The sequence below is a fragment of the Panthera tigris genome (genome assembly GCF_018350195.1).
Source record: "Panthera tigris isolate Pti1 chromosome F3 unlocalized genomic scaffold, P.tigris_Pti1_mat1.1 chrF3_random_Un_scaffold_83, whole genome shotgun sequence".
In the NCBI taxonomy this organism is placed as follows: domain Eukaryota; kingdom Metazoa; phylum Chordata; class Mammalia; order Carnivora; family Felidae; genus Panthera; species Panthera tigris.
Window position 1 is genome coordinate 95,959 of NW_024962189.1, and position 17,312 is coordinate 113,270.

The 17,312-nt window shown below is 37.2% G+C and overlaps 1 protein-coding gene and 1 long non-coding RNA gene across 2 annotated transcripts in view; one reads left to right on the forward strand and one right to left on the reverse strand.

Annotated features, from left to right (window-relative positions):
- The window catches only part of LOC102955594 (ankyrin repeat domain-containing protein 26-like), a 103,046-nt gene extending 93,309 nt beyond the window's left edge, over positions 1 to 9,737 (forward strand). Inside the window, exons 24-27 of the mRNA XM_042977189.1 lie at positions 304 to 521; positions 1,764 to 1,992; positions 8,086 to 8,130; positions 9,496 to 9,737. Coding sequence (XP_042833123.1) covers positions 304 to 521; positions 1,764 to 1,992; positions 8,086 to 8,112 — 474 coding nt within the window. The 3' untranslated portion in view covers positions 8,113 to 8,130; positions 9,496 to 9,737. The remainder of the gene's footprint in view (positions 1 to 303; positions 522 to 1,763; positions 1,993 to 8,085; positions 8,131 to 9,495) is intronic.
- The window catches only part of LOC122236322, a 28,008-nt gene that overhangs the window by 2,466 nt on the left and 8,230 nt on the right, over positions 1 to 17,312 (reverse strand). The gene's annotated exons all lie outside the window — the stretch shown is intronic.

Genomic DNA, 17,312 nt, shown 5'->3' on the forward strand with positions numbered 1-17,312 from the left:
AAAGAAAAATGATTTAAAAATTGCACTGTACTTGGATTATTCTTAAGTTTATTGTTGACTTTTAAAATTTTGTCATTGATTCTACTATTTGAATTATCAGATTGTGTGAATACTAATACAAGAATGATTCAACTTTAATTTTATAAATCATATTCAGTTGACATTGATGATAAATATTTTACATTTGAGCTTTTTTTCATTTAAAATTGCTCTCTGAATCATTGGCTCCGAACTAAAGGAAACAGGTATAATTAATTATTCAGTTTATAGCTATTTTAAAACTATCCTGTTAATTTGCTTTAGGCACAAGCAGCAGCTCAAGAAGACTTGGACCAGTTAAGAGAAAATGCTCATGCTTCAACGAGAAGTCAAATGGAACTTAGAATTAGAGATCTGGAATCTCAGGTCTCTACAATGAAGACTTCTCAAGAAGATTCGACTAAAACAGAGTTGGAAACCTACAGGCAACTCTACCTAGAAGAATTAAAAGTTAGAAAGTCCTTGAGAAATAAGCTGAACACGTAAGTCAAAACAGAATCATAGACAAGAAATTTAGCTTATTAATTTGCTTCTAAAGCATAATTTCTGTGGAGCCAAGATCATGAGATGAGTAGGAAGTGAAAGCCAACTAGATCGTGTCATTTTGAGAAATGATGTTTTTAAGTGAACTTACCTTTGAAATGTTAGTCCAGGACAGTTTCAATCCCTCCTCTTTTTTTCGGTTTTACAGGACCTCTTCCCCCACCCCCTCCCACACCCCCCGCCCTGTATATTTTCCATTGATCGGATCTGCTAGTCTTTAAGTGCATTGTTTGAAGCTTTCTCATTTAGAAGCATATTAGTATAAAATTGATTGTCAGAATTACCCTAACTAGAAATGTCGATGAGTTTCTTTTTGGAAGATTACATCTTTAACCTAAAAGGTCAAGTACTACTACTACTACTCATCCTGGCAGCTTGGTACATTTATTCTCTTGATTGTGATCTTTGGTATGATTACTAGAGTGGGCCTTGAGAAAAACTATCCTTTATGCTTTTTCTACTTTACATAAAGGCATACAGGTGAAATACAGAAAGATTCACACAGGGCTGAAGGGTAGCATAATTCCCAAAGTGGCTAAAAAGAGCACCATGGTGGGAGGGAGGCATGTGGAAGACGGAAGACAGAAAGGGCAGATTCTGCCTCCAGTGCCTTGGTAACTGTTATAAGCTAATTGCCTCTGTAGCTGTTTTAGTTCTTTCTGATCACACCTCTGCCATCTACTATCTCCCCTAGAGATTGTTGGTCTCAATGATTCGTCAGTGTCAAATGCTCAGTTTCTTTGAGATAATAAGTGAAATGTACAAGAGTGGTGAAAGCAAACGCTTGAAAATGTCTTTGAGGGATGGTTTAGTTTTATATCTGTAAACATGTTTACTAAATATAAGTATGTATATATAATGGTATCCTGAAGCATCCTGTCAGTACAGCCATCCCAGAAGACAGCAAGTATTATTTGTTAAGCCATGTACATCACTGATAGCCACTTCTTTCCCTTCCCTAATTTGAATTGTTAGGAATCCCCCTGGAAACAAAAGTATTTCTTTAGAACAATTTTAAAAGTACAATTTTAGATAGTAGGTGTGCTCTGTCACATGTTCAGTGCTAAGACACTGTTCAATGGCAAATGCTATTTACTATTATGGAAACTTAAAAAAATGTATGTCATTTAGGAACGATTTAGGGAAAAAGAAAATGTATTTGTGTTTTTTAATCTTCACAGGACTAATGAGAGACTGTCAGAGAGCAATACAAAACTTCTTGTGGAGAGACAGCAGCACCAAACTTTACTCAGGACCCTTACTATGAGCCCAGGCCTGGAACCACCTTATTGTGGACATTTTGAAAATAATTTAGTGCTCAATGGAAACTTTACTCCAGGAGGAAACTTAGTGATTCCTACCTTGAACCCACAGCCGTCATATGACTACTGGGAGACTTCCTTGTGGAAGGTTAGTTATATTATCTGTTTTACTTTGGGTTTCAGATATCTGATATAATTGTTACTTTTAATTTGGTGAAATTCTGAGTTGTTTAAGTAACTAATACATACGAAGTAAAAGTCATAATTATATGTGCTAAGAAAGAACTGAGGTAAATTATATATATTATATATATATATATAATATATATAATATATATAACATATTAATATATATTATATTATATATAATATATTATATATATAATATATATAATATAATATTAATATAATGTATATAATATATATTATAATATAATATATAATATATATAATATTAGTCCCTTGATCTCTCATTTCTAAGAGATACTTATTTTTATTTTATTTTACCGAGAGAATGAGTGAGTGCATGCAGGGGAGGGGCAAAAGGAGAGGAAGAAAGAGAATCCCAAGCAGGTTTCATGCTCAGCACAGAGCTGAATGTGGGGCTCTGTCTCAAAACCATGAGATCATGACCTGAGTCAAAATGAAGATTTGGACACTAAAAACAACTGAGCCACACAGATGCGCCACAAGAGACACCTAGTATTAACTGTATTCAGTAAATACAACTAAACTGACCCATGTAAAATTTCCTGAAAAGCTTTCATTTAAATTTGATTTTAGAAAGTAAATGTGATTGCCTGCTAACCATAGGTACACTTAGATGCTTGGACTTATTTTCAGTTGGCAGTGGTTCATAAACATTTGAAAGTTTTGTTATAATCCAGTTTTTGCACCCCTGTATGTCAGTGAATGATCGTCCTCCAAACACTTAACGACATGAATGTTTACTATTTAAAAGAATCCATGGGGGTGCCTGGGTGGCTCAGTCAGTTCAGCGTCTAACTCTTGATCTCAGCTTAGGTTTTGATCTCAGGGTCATGAGTTCAAGTCCTGCATTGGGCTCTACGCTAAGCATGGCGGCTACTTTAAAAAAAAAAAGAATCCATGGTAAGTCCTTTTTATGAATTAAATCAACTTGTACCACTAAAAAGATTAATTTCTCTTTTAAGTTAAAATTTTGCTATTTTCTTACATGAGAATACATCTTTAATTGCTTTCTTATTTATGGCACTCTTTTTTCTTTTTCCTTTTTTTTGACTTATACCACCTTTGTTTCTATTTTTATAAAATATCTTGATGAGTGATTGTAGAGCATTTTATAAAGAGCTAAATCAAGCAAATATTTGAATTTTTAAAATGAAACCTTTTTTTCTTCAAATGAGTTCTTTGCCCCTTTCTCTTTTCTTTTTCTGGAAACCCTTGAATGCAAGTATTATTACACTGGATGTTGTCACACAGGTCCCTTAACCTAGCCTCATTTTAAAATTTTTTTTTTTATTTTTGATTTTTGGCTTGGATGATTTCTACTACCCTGTCTTGCAAATTGTTGATCTGTTCTTCTGCATCTTCTTATCTGCTGTTGATCCCCTCTAGTGTATTTGTTATTTCTGTTATTGTATTCTTCAGCTCTGATTGGTTCTTTTTTATATTTTCTGTCTCTTTGTTGATGTTATCACTGGATCCATTCATTCTTCTCCCAAGTTCACTGAGCATCTTTATGACCGTTACTTTGAACTCTTTATGAGGTACATTACTTATCTCTGTTTCACTTAGTTGTTTTCTTAGGTTTTCTCATGTTCTTTCATTTGGAATGTACTCCTCTGTGTCTTCAGTTTGTCTGACTTTCCATGTTTGTTCCTAAAATGGTTCCTATCAACTTTTTCTCTCTTTCGAGTGGGCGTTAGTTATGAAGTCAAGGAAGAAGAGAATGTTTCTGTAAGTGTTGTCTAGTCATTTTTCTCGGTGGAGCTGTGACAGGTGACACTGGGTAGGTGGCAAGTAACCCTGTTCTTTTCTTTCTAAATTCAGAACACAGGAGACAGGGATATGGAGAGAAACTTAGTAGCTTTATTACTAATACACACTAACAAATTGGAGGATATGATTTAGGTTATGTTAGCCACATTGGGCTTCCTCCCAAATTGGGCACTTCCCCACACAGTTGTAAATTGAGGAAACAAATGCTTGACACCCACCCCGGGGGCAGGGTGCTTACCACAGAGCTGAGAGCAGACCCAAATTCATGTTACTGTGGGCAGGCACATCTTTTCAAATAGGAGATTCAGAAACACATAAGCACTGCTTAGCTCCTTCTCCCAAATTCACCCGTTAGGTAAGTCTCCCTTCCCGTCGGGAGGGAGAGAGAGATAAGTCCACATGTGAGAAGTGAAGATTCACCTATAATTTCCGACTGGATTTAAATTATAAATAAAGTGTATTGTGTCTTTTGTACATACCAACGAATGATGAGAGGTTAGGCAGAAGCATGCTAGATGGGAAAGAGAAATCTGTGTTGGGTTTTAAATTTTGCTATAAATAACCACACCATGGGTTCACTCATTGGTTGATTGATTTTGGTAAACCAAATTTTCTTTGGAAGGAATAAATAATGCTTTCAGGAAGAATTTCCTCAGTTTCAGCTTGCTTGCTTCACCTAAAGATTTTCTCTTTCAAGTTCTCTGTCCTGTGGTTTAAAAAAGTTGTGCTTGGGGCGCCTGGGTGGCTCAGTCGGTTAAGCGGCCAACTTCAGCTCAGGTCATGATCTCGTGGTCTGTGAGTTCGAGCCCCGCATCGGGCCCTGTGCTGACAGCTCAGAGCCTGGAGCCTGTTTCAGATTCTGTGTCTCCCTCTCTCTGACCCTCCCCCATTCATGCTCTGTCTCTCTCTGTCTCAAAAGTAAATAAACATTAAAAAAAAATTAAAGAAAAAGTTGTGCTTAAAAATTGACTGCTACTAAAAGAAGTTAACATAATTTCTGTTCCTTTATTTTCATTCATGACTTTAAAATTTGTAATTTAGTTAGAGAGCTACTATTGTGTACCTCATACCTAAGCATTACTGAACCACATGACAAAGTTTTATGTATTCATTTTCTCTGAGTTATACTTAAAATACACGTATTTTTCCTATGAGGAAGTAACTGGCATAGAACTCTAGGCTTGGTAAGACCACAAGTGTATTCCTGGTCTGCATCTAGTTGGTTTCATGACCTCAGGCAAAGTACACTCTCTCTGAGCCCTTTTTGTCTATTACGCAAAATTCGGGATTTTGACTAAATTAGTGACTTTTATACCTTCAAAATAATTTTTTTCAAAGAATAGAACGTTGTTTTTGTTTTTTGTTTTTTGCATTAAACTGTATTGTGTAAAACAGAGAGAAGTAGAGCTGTCTAACTAAAGAAGAGATGGAGACTACGGCTGTGACTTCCTTGTCCCTCAATCCTGCAGTGTCCCCAACCGAACCTTAGATTTCTATGGGCCATATTTGAATATTAACAGTTAATGAGAAAATCCTTCTAATTAAAAATCCTTTAAAAATGTTCTTTGAATTAAAATTTGCTGATATATAGTTTTTCTGTGTATAATTTTCTCACCCTCTTATATTTCTGATCAATGGAAAGGTATACATAAAAGTACACATGTGTTCTTATTCATGGACTTGAAAGCTATTTTCACCATCGAAACACAGTTTTTACTTAGATAAAAATATAAAGGTCACAGAAGTAAATATTTAGGAAAAGAGCTTTTGGGGAAAAGATGCAACATTACCTTGGTAGCTCCTTAAGTCATGTCATATAGAAAACGAGGTTTATATTTTATATCTTATTTATTAATGGTAATATAAAATTGTTTGAATAAAGCCTTCTCCCATCATCTGGTATTGAGTTATTAATTTTATAAGTCTGGTGTAGTCATGTTGTCCCATTCATTTTATAAGGCCTGAATATAATGCTATTGTCAAAAAAGTGTTATGGTTCCTCAAAAACTTAAAAATAGATATTCATTAATTCCACTGCTGCGTATTTACCCAAAGAAAATGAAAACACTAATTTGAAAAGTTGTATGCATCCCTATGTTTATGGAAACATTGTTTGCGATAACCAAAATAGGGAAGCAACCTAAGTGTCCATGGACAGATGAATGGATAAAGACAATGTGTAATATGTATACAATGAAATATAGCTCAGCTATCAAAAAGAATGAGATCTTGCCATTTGTGACAACATTGATAGACCTAGAGGGTATTCTGCTAGGTGAAATAATTCGGAGAGAGACAAATAAATACTATCTTATTTCACTTACATGTGGAGTACAAAAAAAAAAAAACAAAACAAGTGAACAAACAGAATCATAACTACAGAGGACAAATTGGTGGTTGCTAGAGGGGAGGTGGATAGAGAGGTATGGGCAAAATAGGTGAAGGGGAGTAAGAGGTACAAATTCCAGTTATAAAGTAAATAAGTCACAGGAATGAAGAATACAGCATATGGAATATCCTCAATAATATTGTATTAATGTTGTATGGTGACAGAGGGTAACTACACGTACGGTAGCAAGCTTAGCATAGTGTATACAATTGTCCAATCTGAATTTGTATACTGAAAAACTAGTGTAACATTGTATGTCAACTATACTTCAATTATAAAAAAGGTATTAGGGAAAACAGTCTTTGAAAATATTGGGAAACATGTCAGCCAAAACATTTGTCCTCACACCTAAATTTGTAAAGACATTGGAATCCTTATCACCACAGTGTTGATTATGTCCTGTACACTATTTTGGAGCCTGTTTGGGGCATTCAGGGAGAGGCTACCTTGTCTAAGAAAGATCTAAATAAGAACATTCTAGACAGGAACAGTTGTAATATACAGTTGACCCTTGACCAACATGGTTTTGCACTGTGCGGGTCTACTTTACTTACACATGGATTATTTTTGGATACTGTACAGTACTGTAAGTGTATTTCCTCTTCCTACCATTTTTCTCAATGTCATTTTTTGCCCTAGCTTATTCTACTGTACGAAACATGTATGAACCGGCTGTTTATGTTACCGGTAATGCTTCCAGTCAACAGTAGGCTATTAGTAATTAAGTTTTGGGGGATGAAAAATTATATACAGGTTTTTGACTGTACCCCTCCCCTGTGTTATTCAAGGGTCACCTATAGTTTTAAATATTCGTACACATTTCATAAGTAAGTGGATAACCATAACTTTAATAAGTCAAGTGTTTCAAAACTTGGTCCTAATTTGGAGAAAGGAAACAAAGCTACAATTGAAAATTGTATATTGTTTTCCTTATCTCTAATGGAGAAAGTTATACATCAGAAGCTAACTTTGAAAACTGTTGTAACCCTCTATTTTTCCTTTCTTCAAAGAGATTTTCTGAAATCTTTGTGTGCATATGAAAATAAATAAGTGTTTTAGTCATAATACAGATAGCAAAATATTTTTACTCAATTTTTTGCCAGTAGAATTTCCACATGACAGTAAGACAGTCCCACTTTCTTCATTTTATATGTATTTAAGAGTCAGTCCTGAAAAATTAATAGCAAAAAGCATTCCTTCAAATTTTGTTTTTCTAAAAGTGAAAAAATGGAAAGCCCATTTTAAGGAACTATTCATTAAGGTAAAAAACTGATTAAACTTTCATAAATGGCAGTTTTTCTAATCATTTCCAAGTAATAATTCAGTATACAATATGATTCTTGTTTAAACTTTTTTGTACCAGTAAGACCAAACATCACGTTTCAGAGATTATACACATTCAATAGATCAATATTAATTGTGCTTTTTATCAGATTCACTTAAATAGTATTATATATATATATATATATATGTATATATATATACATATAATATGCACATATTATATATATTAGTATAATACACATAATGTATTATATATATAATATACGCATATTATATATATGTATACACACACGTGTATATGTATACATATATATAATATATATGTATTATACATACATATACACATGTATACATATACACGTGTGTGTGTGTGTGTGTGTGTATGTATCTGTTCTCCGTTATCTAAAACTAAAATAAAATAGGTAGGAATTTATTTTATTCATGTGATAGTTTTTCTATTTAAGCAATCCCTAACTTTGGTTTGATCTCTACAAGTATTATTTCAAGACCACATGTCGTAAGCTATATATAATTCCTACCATGTCTTGTTTACCTTACACATTCTAAATAATATTTGGCTTATTTCAGATGCAGCGGGAGTTGGAAAAAGAATAACCAGAGCACTAGAAGAAGGTATGTTGCCAAAATGTATGAAGTTAGATATCATTGATTTCTGAACTAAACTATAAATAGTAAATGGCATCCCTTTCCATTGTTTGGATAATAGATACTACATTCACATTTTTTGTACATATCTAATAAAAAATGTAAAAGCATGAGCATAATGAAGAACACACTTCTTCCTCATTTAGTCCTCATGTTTCATAGCTCTTTTAAAATCTCCCACAAGTCTAGGGGCACCCAGGTGGCTCAGTCGGTTGGGCGACTGATTTCAGCTCAGGTGGGTTCAGGCCCCACAGAGGGCTCTGTGCTGAAAGCTCGGAGCCTGGAGCCTGCTTCAGATTCTGTGTCTCCCTCTCTCTGTGCCCCTGCCCGCTTATGGTTTGTCTCTCTCTCAAAAATAAACGTTAAAGAAGTTTTTTCAATCTCCCTAAGTCTATATATCTGTTATTATTTCTGGCGACAATCTTCCTTCACTGGTGCCATCCCTGTGGAACTGTCAACCCGCACAAGTCTCAGAAAAGGTGTGCTTTATCAAATTGTTTCTGCTAGTGATAGAAGACCCAAAAATCCAAAGTCGTCTTAGTAATGCTTGGTTAAGTAATTAGAGGTCATATAGCTGTCACTTGACAGGTAACGGGTTTCAATCTTCACTCATGGACTTTGTCATTGCTTTTGCCCTTGGGTAAAACTTCAAGTTCCTTAGCATGGAATGAAAACACCCAAATCAGTTTGCTTCTTGCCAGATGATTCAGCCTTGTCTCTCACTATTTGCCCTACTCTGCTGCTTTGCTCTAGCACCTTGTCAAACTAAATTACTCATAATTGCACAAGTGTTCTTCCTCACTTCTAGCTCTTTGTATGTGCTTCTTCCCTCTACCTAGCATACTTTTTCCTTGTCCTTCAGGTATCAGCTGACATATCACTTTCACCAAAGAGCAGACAATATTGACACAAAACTGGGATGTCCCTTCCGTATGTTCCAGTAGTGCTGTGTTTCATACCTGTCACTTACATCTGTTTACTTGGCTCTGTTTGGAAATGCCTGTTTGATTTTTCAGTTTATAGTTTATGATTGTTCAGGGTGGACTGTGTCCTCATCTTGTAATTTCACCTTGTAATGAAAAAACCAGAAACTCTGATATGTATCCACAATAGCATTCAGTGTGCAACCCTGAGCAAAATATATTTAATACTAATCTTGGGTTTCATATTGCAGTTGTACGTAGGTATTTTTCATTTTTCTTAACATCATAAAGGCCCCAACTTTCTTTTTTTCTTTTTCTTTTTTTTTCTTTTCTTCTTCTTTTTTTTTTAATCACTTGTAGTTGAAAATTATTTTGGAGAAAGAAAATAATTCTTTCTTTTCCTTTTCAGCTGCTACCGAATTTGAATGAGGATCCTGTAGAAATCCTTTAGTATCTACTGATGATTCAATTATAAATCAAGATCCTGTATGGAAAGCATCACGAGAATATGTACAGATTTTGAACAAAAATTATATGATTTGAAAAATAAATAGAAAAAATTTACTGGATGCTTTCAAAACATTTTAATTGTTTCCCAATTGAACACAATATACAGCAAAGTCTTGATTAAAGGAAAATGTTTTTGTTTCATATGTGTGTAATGAAAATCTTTATAATATTTTAAACTATGTTTCTTGGCATCTCATTAACTTTTAAGCACATTTTGTACATGGAAACCAGCACTAGAGGGTTTTACATACATCAGACTGCTCCACTACCAGCGGTTTGAACAGCACCCAAACAACCAAGTTGTCATTAATACTTCAGTAGTGTTCATGGATGGCTTTTTGTATTTTCCAATTTTTATGACTATATGTGGGCCTAAAGATTTAGACATTATTTTGATGTATTCCTGCTATGGCTATTGACAATGTTTGTCATATTACATTTTTTTTTATAGTGCCATAAAACCTATCTATGATTTTAATTGTAAACACTGATTCGTAGCTCTTTCCACATGGAGAAATAAGATTTGCCAAAGGCTTTTCACCTTTCCTAGTTATTTATTTATTTATTTTTGATTTGCTTTTTAGAAACAAAGTTAGAGAAAGTAAAAATTAGAGAAAAAAAAAAGAACTCCCCCCCCCGCCCCAAAGCCATTTGCAAGTAAATTGCTAATGGGATGCCTGATTCCTGTAGCATTTAAATCCTACAAGTCAGTACATTCCACATAACTACCATACAACCTTCACAATCAGAACATTAACTGTAATACACTGGACGCTTGAACAATGGGGTTAAGGGCTCTGACCCCACCCTCCACAGTCAAAAAGCCATGAACAAATTTTGACCCCCAAAGACTTAACCACTACTACTACTACCAATAATCTTTTGTATATGTATCATACTCTATTCTTAAAATAAAGCTACAGAAAAAAATACCATGAAGAAAATTATAAAAGAAAATACATTTCCAGTACTGAAAAAAAAAAATCTGTGTGTAGTCAGTGCACCCATTAAAACTGTTTTGTTCAAGGGTTAAGTATAATTCTATCATTTATTCCTCATAATTCTTTTTAAGTTTGGTCACTTATCTGTAGTATACGTTATACCAAGGAAGGTCCTGTTCAGAGCCATGTATTGAATTCAGTTGTATGTCTTAGTCTCTTTCACTCTAGAACAGTTCCTTTGTCTTTCCTTGACTTTCATGACTTTTAACCTTTTGACGAGTAAATTCCAGTAATGTGGAATGTCTTTCAATGTGGATTTTTCTTAGGTTTCCTTATGGTAAAATTCAGACCATACATGTTTAGCAAGAGTATCACTACAACCTACTCTTTGCATCCTATCATGTGACCTACAATTTTGATTTGTCCCCATAATGGTGATGTTAATGTTGGCCACCGGAGGTAGTATCTGCCAGGTTTCTCGCCTGGAATGTTAACTTTCCACTTTCCAATTATTTAGTATTTTATGGGGAAGTACTTTGAGATATGTAAATATCTCCTTTCTCAGACACCCTGTGCCAGGCCACCTCTTCTGCAGGTGATTTGCCCCCTGCAGGTTCTGAAAACCCACACTGGGCTATTCTTCCCCTGTGCAGATGCCTCCCTACCCTGTTGAGTTTGTGATACTTCATTATTCTATACCATTCACTTTTCAGGGATGCTGTCACTTGAGCTCCAACACGGTTCAGGGTGACCTTACCGCACGTAATGCCTTCCCCATTCTAAGCTCCAACACCTCACTCTGGACCCCAACTCCATGCCTCTGTTTCTAGGACTGGGAACTAAAGTGTTGGGGATGAGAAAGAAGAAAGGAAGGAAGGGCTCCACAGGTCTTTTATAATCAACTTGGCAAGCTCTCCAAAGCTGTTTCTCATTGGAATTGCATCGAATCAGTCAACAGTTTGTAAGGAAAGACATTTCTTATACTGATTTTTCCAAACACCTAGTCTTTTAATTGTCTAAGCTTATTCCCCACAATATATTGTTTCTTACTCGAGTGTTTTATCTGCAGATTCCTTTGCATTTGGTACATGCAGCGACATATAATCTATAAATAGTGGCATTTTTGTTTCCAATTCCTAGAGCTTTCATTTTTTTTTGTTTCCTACTATAAGAATGATGTTGAGTAAATGTGAGGATAGTGAGTGTTCATGTCTTCTTGAAATTGCAACATGTAAAAGTAGTTTCCTATAACTATGTAGATAGTGGGGTTTTTAAAAGTTTATGTCTTATTAGTCTCTTAGTTTGCTCTTGCCATTTACAACAGATCACCATCAACACAGCGCCTTAAAGCCACACACATTTATCTCACATTTTTATGGGCCAGAAGCTAAGCAATGGCTTAGCTGGGTCCTTTGTTCAGGTTCTCACAAGGCTTAGCCAAGGTGTCTGCTAGACTGCGCTTCCCCATTTGGGTGCTTCAATGGGGAAGAATCTGCTTCCAAGCCCATTGAGTTTGTTTTTAAGAGAATTTCCTTGTGACTGTATGACTGGACTCATTTCCACAGCTCTTTGCTAGTTGGAGGCTAGTTGGAGGCTTAGGTCCCAAGGGTTCCCAGACACTTGTCTTAGTCCTTTTGGGCTGCTCTAACAAAATGCCATAGGATTATGAAAAAGAAAGTTTTATTTCCACCCTTCTGGAGGCTGGGAAGTACAAAATTAAGGCACTGGCAGATTCAGTGTACAGCGACGGCCTGCTTCCTGGTTCATGGACTCTGGTCTTCCTGCTTGGCGCAGGGCCAAGGGAGCTCTCACAGCCCTCCTTTATAAGGGCACTAATCCCATTCAGGAGGGCTCCACCTTCGTGACTTCATCATTTCCCAAATCCCCCACTTCTAAATACTATCACGTTGAACATTAAGAGTTAACACATGTATTCGGGTGAGTGGGGACACAAATATTCAGCCTAGAGCAAGGCTGTTCCTTGTTCTTGGCCACGTAGACTTCCTCAATATAGCCGCTTAGTTTCGGAGGCCAGCAAGGAGAATGTCACTTCAGAGAAGGCGCAGTCCTCCTTGGAGGGTGTTCACGTGATTAGATCAGGTTTGCCTAGCATAATCCTCTTTTGACTGACTCTGAATTAACTGAATTATGTCTGCAACATTCCTTTACATTTGCCATATTCTAATAGCTAGAGTCAAGTCACAGATCTTAAGAGAAAATAATTATAAAGAAAAGGTGACAACACTAAAGGACAGATATTATGGGGTCACTTAGGGTCTTTCTGCTACAAGTATATTAAGCAAGTTCCCTTATAATACTAGTTTTCTAAGTTCCGTCATGAATGAATATGGAATGTTAAAAGATGTTTATTTCACATCTATTGAGATAATTATTTTTAACTGTTTATTTTTAAGAGAGACCAAGGAAGCCAGCAGGGCAGGGGCAGAGAGAGAGGGAGAAAGGATCTGAAGCAAGCTCTGCACTGACAGTGGTGAACCCAATGCGAACAACACGTGGGGCTTAAACTCACATACTGTGAGATCATGACCTGAGCCTAAGTTGGATGCTTAACCGACTGAGCTACCCAGGCACCCTGAGATAAGTTTTTAAAATATTTGTGAATGGGGGGAGAGGCCAAGATGGCGGAACAGCATGGAAGTTTTGTGTGTGTCTCCCATCCATGAAATACAGCCAGGCCAACACGAAACCATCCTACACGCCTAGAACACTGATTGGAGGACTAACACAACAGTCTGCACAACCCAAACCACAGAATTCAGTAGGAATTTACCCCAAAAGAAAGAGCATGAATAAACAACAGCCAGGGATTTAACCAACACAGGTACAAGCAAGATGTCTGAACCAGAATTTAAATTCACGATAATAAGAATATTAGCTGGGGTTGAAAATAGATTAGAATCCCTTTCTGCAGAGATAAAAGAAGTAAAAAATAGCCAGAATGAAATTAAAAATACTATAACTGAGCTGCAATCACGGATGGATTCAGTGGCGGCAAGGATGGACAAGGCAGAACAGAGAATCCGCGATATAGAAGACAAACTTATAAAGAATAACGAAGCAGAAAAAAAAGAGGGAGCTTAAGGCAAAAGAGCACAATTTAATCAGATAAACCAGTGACTCATTAAAAAGGAACAACATCAGAATCATAGGGGTCCCAGAAGTGGAAGAGAGAGATATAGGGGTAGTAGGTTTATGTGAGCAAATCATAGCGGAAAACATTTACGAAACCTGGGGAAAGACACAGACATCAAAATCCAGGAAGCATAGAGGACCCCCATTAGATTCAACAAAAACCGACCATCAACAAGGCTTATCATAGTCAAATTCACAAAATACTCAGGCTAGGTGAGAATCATGAAAGCAGCAAGGGAAAAAAAAATGTTCTCTGACCTAAAAGGGAAGACATATCAGGTTTGCAGCAGACCTATCCACAGAAACTTGGCAGGCCATAAAGCAGTGGCGGGATATATTCAGGGTGCTGAATCAGAAAAATATGCAGGGGCACCTGGGTGGCTCAGTCGGTTAGGCGTCCGATTTCAGCTCTGGTCATGATCTCGCGGTCTGTGAGTCCGAGCCCCGCGAAGGGATCTGTGCTGACAGCTCAGAGCCTGGAGCCTGCTTCGGATTCTGTGTCTCCCTCTCTCTCTGCCCCTCCTCTGCTCATGCTCTGTCTCTGTCTTTCTCTCTCTGCAAAAATAAACATTAAACAAATAAAATAAAAAAATAAATGCAGCCAAGAATTCTTTATCCAACAAGGCTGTCACTCAAAATAGGAGAGAGAAAAAGTTTCCCAGACAAACAAAAATTAAAGGAATTTGTGACCACTAAACCAGCCCTGCAAGAAATTTTAAGGGGGACTTTCTGAGGGAAGAAAAGTTGAAAAAATATATACATACATACATACATATATATGCATATATATATACCAAAAGGAACAAAGATTAGAAAGGAGCAGAGAACACCACAGAAATTCAAAGTGTACAAGCATCATAATGGCAATAAATTCATATCTTTCAGTACTCACTGTAAATGTCAGTGGCCTCAATGCTCCAATCAAAAGGCATGGGGTAACAGAATGGATAAGAAAACAAGGTCCATCTATATGCTCTTTACAGGAGACCTAGTTTAGACCTAAAGACACCTTCAGATTGAAAATAAGGGGATGAAGAACCATTTATCATGCTAATGGTCAACCAAAGAAAGCTAGAGTAGCCATACTTATATCAGACAATCTAGACTTTAAAATAAAGACTCTATCAAGAGATGCAGAAGGGCATTATGTCATAATCAAGGTGTCTATCCACCAAGAAGACCTAACAATTGTAAACATTTATGCGCCAAATGTGACAGCACCCAAGTGTGTAAATCCATTAATCACAAACAAAAAAACTCATCGATAGTAATACCATAATAGTAGGAGACTTCAACAGCCCACTCACAGCAATGGACAGGTCATCTAATCAAAAAAAAAAAAATCAACAAGGGAACAATGGCTTTGAATGACACACTGGACCAGATGGACTTAACAGATATATTCAGAACATTTCATCCTAAACAAGCAGAATATACTTTCTTCTCCAGTGCACATGGAACATTCTCCAGAATAGACCATATACTGGGACATAAATCAGTCCTAAGTAAGTACAAAAAGATTGAGATCATATCGTGCATATTTTCAGACCACAACATTATGAAACTCAAAATCAACCACAAGAAAATATTGGGAAAGGTAACACATACTTGGAGACTGAAGAACATCCTACTAAAGAATGAATGAGCCAACCAAGCAGTTAAAGAGGAAATTGAAAAGTATATGGAAGTCAATGAAAAGGATAACACCACAACCCAAAGCCACTGGGACACAACAAAGGTGGTTATAAGAGGAAAATATATAGCAATCCAGGCCTTCCTAAAGAAGGAAGAAAGATCTTAGATACACAACCTAACCTTACGCCTTAAGGAGCGGGAAAAAGAACAGCAAATAAAACCCCAAACCAGCAGAAGACAGGAAATACTAAAGATTACAGCAGAAATTAATGCTATCAAAACAAACAAAAAAACAGAAAAAAAAAACAGAAAAATACCAGTCGAACAGATCAATCAAGCCAGAATCTGGTGCCTTGAAAGAATTAACAAAATTGATAAACCACTAGCAAGTCTGGTCAAAAAAGAAAAAAGGAAAGGGCCGAAATAAATAAAATCAAGAATGAAAGAGGAGAGATCACAACCAACACAGCAGAAATAAAAACAATAACAAGAGAATAGTATGAGCAATTATATGCCAATGAAATGGGCAATCTGGAAGAAATGGACAAATTCCTAGAAACATATACACTACCAACACTGAAACAGGAAGAAATAGAAAATTTGAACAGACCAATAACCAGTAAGGAAATTGAATTAGTAATCACAAATCTGCCAAAAAACAAGAGTCCAGGGCCAGATGGCTTTCCAGGGGGGTATTCTACCAAACATTTAAGGAAGAGTTAGCACCTATTCTCTTGAAACTGTTCCAAAACATAGAAATGGAAGGAAAACTTGCAAACTCTTTCTATGAAGCCAGCACTACCTTGATTCCAAAACCAGTCAGAGACCCCACTACAAAGGAGAACTATAGACAACGTTCCCTGAGGAACATGGATGCAAAAATTCTCAACAAGATATTAGCTAACTGGATCCAACAATACATGAAAAGTATTACTCACCACGACCAAGCGGGATTTATACCTGGGATGCGGGGCTGTTTCCATATCTGCAAAACAATTAATGTGATTCATCACATCAACAAAAGAAAGGGCAAGAACCATATGACCCTCTCAATAGATGTAGAGAAAGCATTTGAAAAAATACAGCATCCTTTCTTGATAAAAACCCTCAAGAAAGGAGGGAGAGAAGGAGCATACCTCGAGATCATAAAAGCCATATATTAACAACCCAATGCTAATATCATCCTCAGTGGGGAAAAATGGGAGTTTCCCCTCTAAGGTCGGAACAAGAGAGGGATGTCCGCTCTCGCGGAATACATTCCCTGTATTCTCTCCCAGCCCTCAGCAGTCGGGGCCCACAGGTCACCACCTGGAGCTCCAGTTCCGTCGGCCCTCAGGGCTGCTTTAGGGCATGAAAATAGCTGGGGAGGCCTGTCCCAGGCCCCAGGTCACTGGGCTGAAGGGGATACTGGAGATCATACTCACAGCTGGGCAGGAACACTCTTCCCCACTCTTCCCTGTGTCTCCAGGACCACGTTTCTGACCACCCCCAGCCCTGCTGGCTTCTGCCCCCACCAGTCCGCATGGCAACAGCCCCCAAGATGGCACTTCCCGAGGACAGAGACCTTGGGTCATTTTTCTTTGGTGTCAGAGCCTGGTACTTCCTTAGTGGGTGTCTGTTAAACACTTGCAGAATGAATTAACCAGGTGTGCCCGGAGTCCCGGCAGGATTACACGCTGTCACAGCCTCAAAGACCTGAGTTCACATATGACAGAGATGCTCACGCTGTGTGTGCGTGCAGGTGATGTGCACAAAACACGTGCTCAAAAACACAGACACATCACACCCTCAAGTCAGCAGATCTGTGCCCCTGGCACCTAGCCTGGGCCCTGGCACTTGGCTGAATAACAGCTGATCGAATGAATGGGTGCTCTGTACTAGGTATAAGGGGGAGATGGAGATCGAATCCTCACCCAGGATCAAGGCTCAGCTGTGATTCCAAAGACCATTTCCACGAGGTCGAACTTGACTACATTGTAGGAAGACC